General features: G+C 40.1%; 1 protein-coding gene across 4 annotated transcripts in view; it reads left to right on the top strand.

Moving 5' to 3' along the window:
- The window catches only part of TLK2 (tousled like kinase 2), a 40548-nt gene that overhangs the window by 13990 nt on the left and 12703 nt on the right, over positions 1-13855 (top strand). For 2 of the 4 annotated variants that reach the window (XM_085309954.1, XM_085309953.1), the window contains 7 exons: positions 210-305; positions 3042-3209; positions 3788-3883; positions 6744-6836; positions 7822-7932; positions 9316-9452; positions 10839-10991. In XM_085309954.1, the coding sequence (XP_085166080.1) occupies positions 210-305; positions 3042-3209; positions 3788-3883; positions 6744-6836; positions 7822-7932; positions 9316-9452; positions 10839-10991 (854 nt within the window). The remainder of the gene's footprint in view (positions 1-209; positions 306-3041; positions 3210-3787; positions 3884-6743; positions 6837-7821; positions 7933-9315; positions 9453-10838; positions 10992-13855) is intronic. The other 2 variants (XM_085309955.1, XM_085309956.1) reach the window with 2 other exon arrangements.

Below are 13855 nucleotides of genomic sequence, written 5' to 3'. Positions count from 1 at the left end.
TTTTTTTTTTTTTTTTTTTTTTTCCCCTCCAAGTAGTGCATTGACATTTCAAGTTTTTTCTCTTGCAGTGTCTTCAGAATGTTTAAATGGGTCCCTAGGGCCTGAAAGACTTCATTTTTAATCTTAATATGTTGCTTCTTTCTCTATTAAATTTGCTTAAATATAGTATCTCTGGAGTTACTGATGATCAAATATTTTATTTTGGCCAGTTTGCTGGGGGAAGTGGCCCAGGAACCAGTCCTGGTAGAAGCGTACCGCCTGTTGCCAGATCTTCACCACAGCATTCCTTATCCAATCCCTTACCGGTAAGTATTTTCCCTGGAGACAGTGCTTGTGGCATGTCATTGACTAGACTGATGACTGTGCTTCAGACAGGTAGTAAAAGATTCTGAACAGCAAAGAAGGTTCTCTTGGTGAGTGATTTGATGACTTGTTCCTGATTTTTATGTTTATGTATGTGAATTTTTTAAATCTAATACGGGGTTGTGGCAGCAAAGCCAGGCATCTAAGACCCTGAAACAGTTGTTAGTCCAGTAGTAAATGATCTTGCATTCTTTAAGCTCAGATACTCCTATAAACATTCTTAACTGTGGTTACAGTTATTAGCTGCACCTTTTATTAGGAATAGCAACATATATTTGCTGTTTGATTGTCTTGTACTCTACAGCAGCTCTTGTTTTTCTAWGGAATTGGACTATATTGTATGTTTGAATAGCACTAGTACAATGATATGCTGATCTTGATTGAGCCCTTTGGGACTACTGAAAAGCATACATACCATAATTATTATATTGGGAAGATCTTTTACATCATGCCTATGTGTATGTGACTTGTGAGGACTATTAGCAAAAAATTCCAGAGAGATGTGTGTATATGCACATTGGCGCTTTTTTTTTTTTCGTTACAGCAATTCATTTTGCTATCTGAGCATTTCTGCAAGATCGGAATGTGAACAAATAATCTGTATTTTTAAGCCCTTCTAGCACAAAGCAGCTAAAAAGATTTCTTTAAACGAGTTAAGCAATGTTTGAAGTCTCTAGTGTTTGATCTCTACTTTTGAACATTGCCTGTACCTCTAAAATTTGTCAGCATTTGTTGAGTGTTACAGGAGTGTAGAGCATTATGGGAAAGGTTAGTATTCCAAAACCAGATGCAAAGTCTTTACTGATTACATTATTCTGAAGAGACCTTTGCACAGTTCCTGAATGTGTACTGAACTAAATCCCTACACTGAATGTTCTGCTCAGAATCCAGTATGTGTTAACTATATTTTAGAAGCTTTATGGTGCTTTAAGGGAGAGCTTTACATGTGCTTCTAGATATTTTTTGATGTGTGTAAAAACTAAAATATRTGGTTGATTGAATGACCCTTCCCCTGCCTTACACTAATTCACTAATACTCTTCCTTAAAAAGAAGTTAATGAAAGAAAAAACATCTCAGTGTTGCAGATGAGTGAGGTATTTGGGACAGTTCTTTATTCCAGTGGATAGCATGTCCTTCAAGTGTTTATAATGGGACTATAGTTGATTCTGTCCTTGGTTTGCTTCTTTAGCAATTCTGTGAATTGAGTAGGTAAAAGTTTGGGCAGAACGTGTCTCATGAAGTCAAGACTGATGTTACAGCTAGTTTCAGCTGGATCAGTTTGTCTCTTTCCTTATGCAGGTATTCTTTTTTTCTTATCTTCTTTCTGTCCTTTACTCTTGCAGCTCAACTTTTACCGTTTGCATATTCGTAACGGAAACTATGTGCATTTGCAGGATCAGTCCTCCTCTTACAAACTGAATATCAACAGTTTGAGATAAGCCCAAAAATAAGGGAGGGGAAGCAGTAAAAATCGGAGTTAAATATTTGAGTGTCTTATCCGTTATAGAGATTAGTATGGTCTAGGAAGAGAGCAGAGCATTAAAATGTCTTTAACAGTGAAACAGACCTTCTCCAAACCGATGAACTAAGCTGTGTTGTACTTTCTGCAGTCAGAACTTGCAGGGGAATTGTAGCATCTTCAGGATGTTGCTACTTTTCTTCAAATCTCTTGACTGATTTGAATTGCTTTGCTTCTCCTTTGAGTAGAAGAGAACTACAGGTCAGCCTTCAGACTCTTGCAAGGTCACTGCAGTATACAGGCGTTCTGTTGGGGAAGAAAGTACACTCTTGACATTTCTAGTGTTAGCCAGAAAATRTGGTTCATGTCACAGCTTAGGTTTTAAGAAAAGCTGAACCCTGACTTTACTGTTTACTTTCTATGTGGCATATGCTTGGCCTATGGTTGCAGCTTGGGAAGAGTAAGATGAATATTACCCAGACTGCCAAATTGTGGGGGGTGATGGGCTGGGTGTTAAAGTAAGGACAAAGGGGTTCTGAGTTTTGTAGTCAATGCAGCTCAGATGATTCTTGCTGTTATTGAACACAATTCCTGTATCACAGTTGGAAAATGAGTTTACTGCACAAGGAAGTAGCTGGATCTTTTGGATGCTATCCATCTCGTAAAGTTTTGGGGAAAACATTAGTATTTACCTCGTGGGAGAGTGGTCCCTGATTTTCTGGCAAAAATAAGGTTACCTAAATGGTAACCTGGGTCCTAAATGTGGCTAGGCTGCTGCCATTGAGCAATTGTGACTCAATTTTCTTGGTCAAGTAACCAAATCTATTGTGACATTGGCTGTTTTAAAATGAGTCCTTAAAGTCAAATATTTTAACTTTGAATGCATTGATTAGAGTCACAATGTACTAAGAACTCTGCATCTCCAACTTGTTTTGCCCCCCTGGCTCCAAAATACATGCAGTTGCAAAGGAAAGGCAAGTGCAAGGAATTTTGTCCTGTGTATTCATTTGTTACCTTTTTTTTCTTACTGTTAACTTCATCTTGTTTTTGATGTCTGCCATTGGAATGATCACTCCAGGAGTCCTGTTTGAGTTATCAGATCCTCACCATGCTGCCTGCCCATTCCTGAGCTGCTGCTTCGCGGACAACAGTTTTGGCAGAGCCAGAGAATCACTTAGGGGAAAAAAGTTCATTGTATTTTTTTTGACTGTGTTACAGCGGCGAGTGGAGCAGCCGCTGTATGGGGTAGACGGCACTACAGCAAAGGAACCGCAGGAGGAACACTCTGCTCTGCCAACGCTGATGTCGGTGATGCTGGCGAAACAGCGGCTAGAGAATGAGCAGCTGGCACAGAGGGGAGGTGGCCTCTGTTTTACTTTTGTCTCGGTGAGCAGCTCTGAAAAAGATTTGAATCCCAGGGGATGTTTCTAGCTAAGGGATGGGACATTTGAAACTTTTCAGCTCAAAAACAGTGGTTCAAGTGCAGCCTGGTTTATTGATGATCAAGTCTACCATCTTATGGTAAGTTCATCTTCCTTGCAAAGAGTTCTAGGTCCCAGGCTTTGTCTGTTTAATAGAATGATATGAGGTTTAAGTTAACTATTCAAAATGTTGTGTAGACCAAAGTAATAACATCTGAGAGGCTAAACTGATAGATGCAGAAGAGCAAATGAATAGAGTACAGTCTTGCTTTGAGAACTGTTTTTTTGGCTTAGCTTAATCTCAGCTGACGTGAATTATATTAGGTTTTTAAAAATCTTTGTCTTCTAGCAGATTGGGCCAGACTTCTTGAAAGAAACTCTCATTTGCTTTAATGAACTAAATCTCTAAAGCATTCTTAAATCTTACTGTAAAAGTATCCTATGAAGGCCAGACTGCACCTCCCATGCAAGATAAGTGTATCTGCGTGGGCGCTCACAGTATTATCAAGGGGCATATAACAATACATTAACTTTCTTTTGCAGGCCCAGCAAGGCAGCCCATCTTCTACAGGATCAGGGAACACTGAGCATTCCTGCACTTCCCAAAAACAGATTTCCATCCAGCACAAACAGTCACAGGTATAGCTCACTAGACAATGTCTCTTGAATGTGAGATATAAACTCAATCTAGTTTGTCTTCCACACCATAGGATGCCACTTGTAGTAGACATAATGTTTCCAATGAAGAGAATAGTAATTGGAACTCAGTCTGCAACTCTACTGGTTGAAGGGAATGGCTCTGAACTCTGTTCTTTATCCTGTAAAGGATACTTTTCTGTTGCTGCTATTGGAGCTTGCTTAATCTGTTACTGAGGCTTTTCTGTGTGAGTAATGTGGGCAGTTCTTTGGCTGCATGAGGGTATCTTCATGAGAAGAATACCTTGGATAGCTCTGTCCATCGCACTTGGTTTGTATCCTGAATGTTCTTCCTCTCCTTATAACAGAAGACGTGAATGGAAGTGGTTATAATGATCACTCATGTTTCCTTTCAAGCTGGATCATGGGTGTGTTCACACTGCTTATAGTACAAATATCTGTAGTCTGAGCTAGAGTCAAGAAGAGGAGTACCTCTTTTGACTGTATCACTGTCTTTTTGGTGCCCTTTAATCTGTTACCAGTTGTCTTGTGATTTTTATGGCAAGATTTACTTTTGGCTGTGTCRTCTTCATCTGTTGTTTATGAAGGCATTCAGCTTCATCTGGAATGCACCTTGCTCTTCTGAGTCTGCTTTTAATCTTTTTTTTCATCCCCAACTTCTCTGACTCTCCCTTGAGTGCTTTTTAAACTGTCAGTTTTGTCAGTCGTTTTCTCACATCAGTCTGTGTCAGAGATGATTATGGGGGAAGTTCATTCTCTATTTCCCCAGCAGATGGTACAAGTTCTTTGCGCAAGAAAAACAGCAACTGTATCTCTGGGGACATTACTAGCTAAACTCTGGGCTTTGTCAAGTCACTGGGGTCACATTTGTTGTCTGTATTGTCCAAGTCCTGGTTTGTCTGTTGAAGAAGATTCTTATGTCTTGCCAGTATGTGGAGAAATCTTGTGCTAGAAGGGTGCCATGCCTCAAGAACTTCCAGAAATACCTTTCAGATTTCTCTCTGTTGTCACAACACCACTGTTGATAACAGTGATCCCAGTTGGGGTGAGCAAGATGGTTTATTCTCTCCTGCTCGTAGCACACCCATGGAGTCAATCTCTCTTGAAAAGGGTGACACACTATGTAAGCATGCTTTCTACCAATGTTCAGCTTCATGGTATGCTCCAGAGAACTASATACTTGCATAAGAATAAAGACTCCAGGTGGATGTTTGTCTATGTGATAAAGACATGTGATGAGGACATGTATACATTCTCTTTCTTTCCCCTTCCCAACCTAGTTGGAGTTCATAGGGAAAAAGAAGTATCTTCAGTGATTCCCAGTTTGAATCACTTTTGACAATGCCAAAAGTAAGTCGGTTTGAGTGTGATGTCCTTAACATTTTCAGACGGTGCTAAGGCCCTCTAAATGTTCTGAGGCAAGATGAGTTGTGATGAAATCTCCATGAATGTAAAAAGCACACATCCTGCAGCGTGACTTCATCTCATGGAGTACGAACGTTTTTGTGCATTTAACAAATGGATGTAACAGTCACTTGCTAAAGAATCCTCCTGCTTGGCTGAGTGCATGCAGCCTAGATTTTCAACAGACAGCCTTTTTGTTGCCTTCAGTGACAAGAGTTTTTGTCACAAGTGCTTCCTCTGTAGGCTGCCAGGAAGCATAAACCAAATGAAGGCACAAGTGAGGTGACCTTCCCCGGCCTCCTCTTTGTCTTTTGGAATTCAGGCTCATCTTGCTTGATGTGCAGTGCTGACAGGGATTCTTTTTGCTCTTTGCTGTATTGGAGGTATGTAGAGTAGCAACAGAGTTCAGTCTGCCAACTTTTTCTCTTATTTCATGGTGTTAGTTTCCAGGCAAAGCTRAAATTTGGAGAACTGTTAGGTAGCAACTCAGCAGGTAAGTCTCTGATCAGAACCAGGGTCCCTTCTCAGAAGAAAGATAGTTGCTTGCTAGCCATAAATACAAACTCTGTATATGCAACCGTGGAGTGAGATTTCCCATGTGATGACTTGGTTTTTAGATGTTATGTTCATGTACACCCTAACTTCTTCCTCTCACCCTTCACCATTAATTGGAATTCTGAGTTTGAAACATGCTTATTTCTCAAKAGGATGGTGTACGTGTCTTCTGACTTTTCCTCACAGGTATAACTCTCACTGCACTGGGTGAAGGTATYTGAAATGTGGTATTACAGGTTATACCTTGTAATATTTTTCCAAATAGGTTTCACTCAAGAATTGTAAAACTCCCATTCTGCCTAGTAYATCAGTACTAATACATCAGTTAGTCAGAAATAAAGGTTTGCACCTAGTGCTTTTGCTGCTAGTCTGTTACCATATTCTAAAATGAGAACCTGCATCTTCTGGCCTCAAAGCCTGCAGCTGGTGTTTTTTGTCTAACAGGTGGTTGTCTATGCACCTTGAAGGTCTCATAAATTTGATAATGCAACTTAGGGACCAGGGGACTGGGTTTCTTTCCAAAGGCTTTCTTATACAAACTATTTTGCACTGCAGGAAAGGATATTGTGTGTCAGAGACCATCAAGGACTGGGTGGAACTCGGCAATAAAGCCAAAATTTGCAGGATGAGAGAGATGTTGCTGTATKTTGCATGTTAACAGTTTGTGTTGCCCAGAGTAGACTTTTAGGTCTTTGTGCCAGCTGAGTGTGCCAGCCAAATGAAGAAGGGAGCAAGTCCTTCCCTGGACTTCTGGGATACAGGGGATTGGGTCCTCGTTAGATCAAACTATTCAGATCAGAGAGGGCTACAGACTGATGTTATGAGCTGTGGGTTTTTTTTTTTTAAAACATGTTACTTACCGTGATTTTTTTTTTCTCTACAGTCTGACCTCACAATGGAAAAAATATCTGCACTAGAAAACAGTAAGAACTCTGACTTGGAGAAGAAGGAGGGGAGGATAGATGACTTATTAAGAGTAAGTATCTAAAATGGGACAGCTCTTCTAAAGCATGCTATTTAAAGCTACCTAGAATGTATGTGCCAAGTAGGCTGCAGAGCGGGGTTTTCTATACTATAACATTTGTAGAATGGACACTCCTAAGGTAAAACAAATCCAGGCAACTCTTGCAAATAGGAGAATTGTCTTGAGTTGTAGGCTAACTGCAGTAGGGATGTAGATACCGTATCTTGGCCTGCTTGAATCCGCAAGATRCGCAGTAGTAACTGCGTGGCTATACGATGTAGACTCATTGCTGTAGCTAAGCTTCAGCTCTGGTATTTGCATTCCTCAGCAGTGGTGATGGCCTTTCTTTGGTCTGTTGCAGAGTTGTTGGGTGTTTCTTAAGCTAACCTAACATGTTTCCTATCAGAATTATTTGCAAAAAATACTGATTGGAGGGGAGTGGTTAAATGTAACCTTTCATTAATGAAAACATTCCACATTCAATGCTGCTTAATGCTGTGATGATCTTAAAAACAGTACCTGTTACCAGGAGCAATGTCTGTTAGTAGGGCTGATGGACAATGCCTCAGACAAGAACTTAACTGATGGTGCAAAGGGAGTCACCATGCCCCTTTCCTCTGCCAGCTAGTTGTGGCTGAAAAGGGAGGATACTCTAGTGGCTGTTAAGTTATTTTGGGACTTGGTAGCTATAGCAAGGTCATAACTCTTACAAAATTCTTTGTCCATGTGCTTAGTTTTTTTTGGTACTTTAGTTCCTCATCTGTAAAGTGGGATGATAGCACTTTGCTGTTCTGGAGCAGTATTAAGATTTGAATGGGCTAAAGATTGTAGAGCTTGACTTGGAAGTTTTGATAAGGGGAACCTAGTATTTTGTCTGTCCTGCTGGTTTGCTTTTTTTAGCCTGATGCCTACAGCTAACTGGAGAAATTTCTTGCCRCATAATGCTTGATTTGGCTATCTTACGGCTTAAAGATTTGTCCTTTCTGTTCGCTTTTAGGCCAACTGTGATCTGAGACGGCAGATTGATGAGCAGCAAAAGATGCTGGAGAAGTACAAAGAGCGGTTGAACAGATGTGTAACGATGAGCAAGAAGCTTCTAATAGAAAAGGTGAGCAGGAGGCTTTCCACATCTCTKCAGACACAGTCCATGTGCTTGAAAATGCATTCCTTCCTCTTTTGAGCAGTGAAAACTTGATCCTATTGCTTTAGTGATAAAAACAGAACTGGAATTCTATTATGGATTACTTCTCTGCAAATAGGAACGTACCTTTATACTGAAAGAGTTCAGAATATTTTAGGCTGGTCAGTTTTGATGGTCTCAGAGTGATCTCTTTTGCTTAAGTGAAATAGTCTGAGCTCTAGATGCAACAGRTGTAACTTGATTAGGAAACTCATTTACCTGAAAAGCAGCATTGTCCAGCTCTGGCAATATTAGAGCAGTATCACATTGTGCAGTGAAATTGCCAGATGTGCTCCATGGCATAGACAAGTGCTTTAAACCTTCTCTTCTGAATTGCAGAATGGAGAGTGTTGCTTTGTTTAGCACACTTAGACATGTTGTTCTAAGATGCTGGGAAAGTGCTGTGCTGCTGTTTACCAGCTTCCAGCCTGCTTCAGCGTGGAAAGATTTCCTGGTGATTAAAGAGTGTGGGTTTTTGATTGCTCTTTCACCTGTTGACCAATTACATCTATTGTTTGTRGGCACTGGATGGGCGAAAATACTAGGGTACTGGTCAGTACACACTGTCTGTTTGACTTGTTTTGCCGTAGAGCTGATTGTTCTCGGCTAAGTGGGGCTCCTCTTTCTGTGAGTATTTGTAACTTGGAGCTAAGTATTATGTAGACCTGACATTCAGACAAGTGGTGTGTAACTTCCATGAGGAGCTTTGGTTCGTCTTTAATCCTGACTGACTGAAGCTTTACTACACTCATCTGAGGCCTTTGAAACCTTTCACTTACAGGAAATATTGTCAGACATCACCACCATTTTTTAATGTGAGTTAGTGACCTAATCAAGGTTTTATCACTTCTGGGAGTGGTGCTTGTCTAGGATTGAGCTGGCTGATCACCGTATCTTAGTCTTAACATTGATTCAAGGTGCATTTTTCTTCCCTCACTTCCTGTGAGTGAATAAAGGCCTGATCAGAGCCCAACCTGGAGTCTAGCTAAACTATTGATATGAAGGGATATCTTTAATCTAACTGCTATATTGAATTCAAGTCTTGATAGAATGGGTGAGCTTCACCAGCAATAACAGGGAAGGAAAGGTGAGACTGAAATGTCACGGAAAAGGAGCTGTCAAGCAAACATCTATCAGGCCAGTGTGAAACACTACTGATGATGTGATTAGTGATTTTTCAGCTGGGTTTCAGGTCAGCAGTACTGGAACAATGAATGGTGATAAGAGTTGGTAGTAATTTTAAAACATGGCATAGCCCTCAGCTGCTAATTTGTGGCTTATATTTTAACATCTGTTTTATTTTGTTTTCAGTCAAAACAGGAGAAGATGGCATGCCGAGATAAGAGCATGCAGGATCGATTGAGGCTAGGTCACTTCACTACGGTGCGGCATGGCGCGTCTTTCACTGAGCAGTGGACGGATGGCTATGCTTTCCAGAACCTCATCAAGTGAGCACAGAGTTACCTTTACCTTCAGAGGCAGACAAGGAAAAACTAAGCCGTCGTGTGTGGTACCTTGCATGTCAAAACATGAGAATGGTGTGAATGATGTATGAAAGGGTCAGTTAGGTACTTGGCCGGTGGCAGTTTATAGCAATGGGGAATCTGCTAGTGTCAAAGTGAGAAATGCAGTTCAATTCAGAACTCCAGAGACTTAAAACTGGAATTAAGTTGTCTGAGTTGGCCTCTGGGTTAGAAAAGAGTAGACTGCCCTGTTGGGTGTTCTTAGTGTACCTAGCTGGCTGTGCACTGCCTAGGGTGGAGAGAGGGACTGAATTCCCACATGTATCTTGAATCAATCAATTTGATTTGCATAACTGCATATATCAGTCAAAGAAAGCTATTTAGCTTTTTTTTTTAAGTAGATGCTAAGTAGAGAAGCTTAAAAGAGAAAACACACTACTTTYTTTGCCTCCTGGCAACAGCGATCAAAGGGGCTGCAGATACCTGGAAATGAAGATCAGAGACCCTTTTATGTAGGATGTTAATGGAAATATCCAGTGAATTCCCACCTGGCCTAGACCTTTAAAGTAGGACTCTGCAAATTAATTGCATGCTTGAGCTATGTATGGTCTCTTACAATCAGATTGCTTCCCTGTAGTCTGGTATGGAGTTGCAGCTCTTGTTAAGTACAGATTAAGGATTTTATAATTTTTCCTTAGTTTGTGCTTTAAGAGGTAGGAAAAAAAAACTTCAGCTGCAATCTCAGTCCCCTTTTAAAAAGTGAATTAAGTAKGTAAATTCTCAAGTCATTTACATTAAAAATCTCAAAGAGTATTTCTATCACTATAAAATAGCTAGGCAGTTTTAAAATACTCTTTCTTGGAGGAGAGACTGTTTTCKTAGTGAAATTTGGAATAGTATTAGTTAACATTTTAGAGAATTAAGGATAGTTTAACTGGACCTCTGAAGTAGAAGGATCCTTTCCCAGACAGTGCCAGGCTTCAGGAATGGTTTTGACAGGAAAGTCTCAGATTCAGAATAGAGACTTCTAGGAAAGTTTGTGGAAAGCTAGGACTTAYTGTGGATGTGTGGGTTTTCCTTGAGGTTACAAGCTCCTTGTTTTGGGGATATCCTTTGCATGAATAAAACCTTTTGCTTACTAAAAGGTTTCTGTGGGCCAGGAGAAGAATCCACTTTTATGTAAAATACATTTAAAAACTGTGGGTTGTAGTGTTTGGCACAGCCCACTTTTCTGTACAAAAACATTTAGTTACTAATCTTACAACTGATTTGAAATTCATTGCTTTAATTTGTTAAGAGCAGACGCTGAAGACAACTAAGTACATCTCGTTAGTTCTCTGCTTCATGTCTTTTCTGCCTCCTTTTTTCCAGGCAACAGGAAAGGATAAATTCCCAGCGGGAAGAAATAGAAAGGCAACGAAAAATGTTAGCAAAACGGAAGCCACCTGCAATGGGACAGACACCTCCAGCAAGCAATGAGCAGAAGCAGCGCAAGAACAAGACCAATGGAGCAGAAAATGAAACGTACGTTGTGTGACCTTCTCAGTGCATTACAAAGCTTTATGTTTTGATTAGAGGACAAAATATCTGCTGGGAAATGGAATCCTGCCCTTGCATCTAGGCTTCGTTCCATGCACAGATGAATATTGTGGAATTAGCCTGGCATTCAGGAACATTTGCTGCAGTTCTAAATAGTTTTTTTTGCTGTAAAACTGGGATCATTACTGAGTCCAAACTTTGTATGAGCTTGACCTTTTTTTGAATGCAGTAACTTTTCCAGTGTTCCTGCTGCATCAAGTTTGAAAAGCAGTGTCTTTTTCTGAACTGTTGCAACTTCCTGCTTCATTTAGGTATTTCTRTATGGTACAATACATGTACTTTCTGATGAGGTTTTTCAAACGATTAACTGGATATGCTGGAGAGAAAGATGCTCTTTATAAAGATGATGTGTTAAGTATTGTACTGTATCTCCAAAGCAGTCCTTTCCAGCTATGTCAGTTAAGGGAAATGGAAAGGTAGATAAAGCTTCATTCTTTGCTTTGTAGCCTTGTTTTGAAGCTATTGATACTCTGAAAGTCTTGATATGCTTGAAGGGAAGCCATTTTTCACTAGACCAGTTTTAGAATGTTACGGGCTTCCCTGTTTTTTTGAAATGTGTATTGATAACGATTTAGAAGAGAGGCTATCCCTGAATGGAGAAGTCCAAGCCTGTACTCTGATGCATTTAAGRCTTCCCGATTCTGTAGGGATGGTTCTACTCAGTAGAAAGACGATGCGGCAGCAGTGTGGCTTATGCTGTAGGCATGAGTGCACAGGCCTTACTGTGGCTGGCAATCATGATACTTATCCATGGTACCCAGTGGGGTTATACCGACATTGCCAGCCTGCCTTGCCATTATTCTCTGGTTTTGCCTGGGTTTGCTGGTAGGCCTTTTTGTGCTACTTGGTCTTTTTCATCTATTTCTCTTGCTGTTTTGTCATTCTTCACAGTTATATTCCMGAGTTTTGTCTTTGTGGTTTAGAAGAGCTTCTTGTGGTGGTTTGTGTAAAAACCGCTTGCCAGTGCGTGGATGTGGTTCATGTGGAGTGTTTTAGCTTATGAAAACGTTGTTTCTGCACGTCAGCTGAAGCAGTAKGCTAAATGGATACTTGTTCAATCATTAGTTGTCCCATAAATGGATTTGCAGGGCTGCCCTTCAATTGCAAAGTCTTTCTGATTTTGGAGGGAGAGGTTTTTTTTTGTGGAGTTCTTACAGATGCTCTTTTATAGGCAAGTTGAATGTAAATGTCTCATTTGAAAGAGGAGTAGACAGCTAAATCCCTCAATTTCATTTTGGTTCATCTTGGTATGGCTGTTCTGTCTCTGAAAGGATGAGGAAGGTTCCCTGATGCAAACTTAAGTATACCCTTCCCCAGAGTACTCTCTTGAAAATATTATCTACCGTGTGAATGAAACCAAGATGATTTCATTCAGGATTAACCTGCTGGGGTTTTCTGAGGTTTGTTAGGGTAACTTGGGCAATATTAGAGCCATCACCTGCAGTAGACATGGTGTATTTCAAGCATGCTTGTGTTAAACAGGACAATATTTGTCTGACAGCATCCTTGATTTTTTTTTTTTTTTTTTTTTTTTTTTTTTTTTTTTTTTTGTAATAGTAACTGCAAACATGCAGCTGTTTTGGTCAATGGTAGCCTAGTGGTACTCATTCTGTCTCCTGTTTAGTGACTAGGTTGTTAGTGTTTAACCCTGTATTTCTCTTGTGCACAAGGTCATGCAGAAAGTCGCTGGCTTATTCGGTTGTCCCATTATCCTGTATACAGAAATACCAACCAGAGGTCTAAAATTCCAGGAAGGTTTGTTCCTGTTCAAGGTGTTCCGTGGCCTTTTAGATTAGCTGAATTTGATTAAAATTCAGGTCATAATGTTTTTCTTGTAAAATGGCACACTTTTCTATCGAATGAGTCATTACATAAACATTTCTGGTACTGGGATTTTTATGTTTTCAATTTATGATTAACAGCTCCTTGTGGTAGAAGTTCCTTCAGAAGGAACATGGATTCTGTTAAAATTATCAGTTAACAACCACTAAAGCAGTTCTTTCAAATAAGTAGACCCTCTGCATTATCAATAGTGGAGAGAAGTAGGAGCGTTTCAAGACAAGTGCTTAATCAACTGTCTGAATGCAGTCTCCTTTTCATTTATTGTAAAGTAAGCCAGGGTCCTGCAGCCTCGTGCAAATGTAGGGCTCTGTCCCCTCTTGAATCTAGCTGCAGTGTTGGTGCTGTGGAGGACTCACACGCTAACTTCTGTACTAAATACCCTGCAGAGCTTATCTGCTACAGCAGAAATCCTCTAGGGAAATAGTTTTCGCKTGCTTTAGATTCACAAAAGATATTTATGTTGTCACATGTCTTGTTTACAAAGTAAATAAATGCATTTGATAAGGGCTACATAACTTTAGGTACAAGTGCCTAATGTTTTTAACAAACTCTTTGCTGATGGTAATGAGAAAATCAGTATAGTGATTAGCCTTCTAACCTTAAAGATCTCGGCATGTCTTTATTTCATTTGTGATGGGATCTGTCACTGTTTTAAGGCAGTTCTTTGCTTCTCTCATACGTGCCTCTCTCTGGCTCTAAAATACACTGAAAACACTGAAACTTTGAGTGCCTTTTTTTGACCAGCAATCTAGGATGAAAACTTTGTGCATCACTTACCATCAGTAACATGCTCACGGTATCCCATTGCCCCTCACATATGGAGTGAAAGATGTGGAAAGCTGAAGTAAATTGCCCAGGGCGTTCCCTGGAAAACACTTAAAGCCTGGAACAAAAAAATTTTGGAATCTCAGTTTAGTGCTGTTTTTGTAATGGCACTGTTGCTAGGG

This window comes from Rhea americana, unplaced genomic scaffold, assembly GCF_003343005.1.
Source record: "Rhea americana isolate MKP2758 unplaced genomic scaffold, rheAme1 scaffold_308, whole genome shotgun sequence".
Taxonomy (NCBI): Eukaryota; Metazoa; Chordata; class Aves; order Rheiformes; family Rheidae; genus Rhea; species Rhea americana.
The sequence above is the reverse complement of the archived record's forward strand: the minus strand, read 5'-3'. Positions and strand labels throughout refer to the sequence as shown.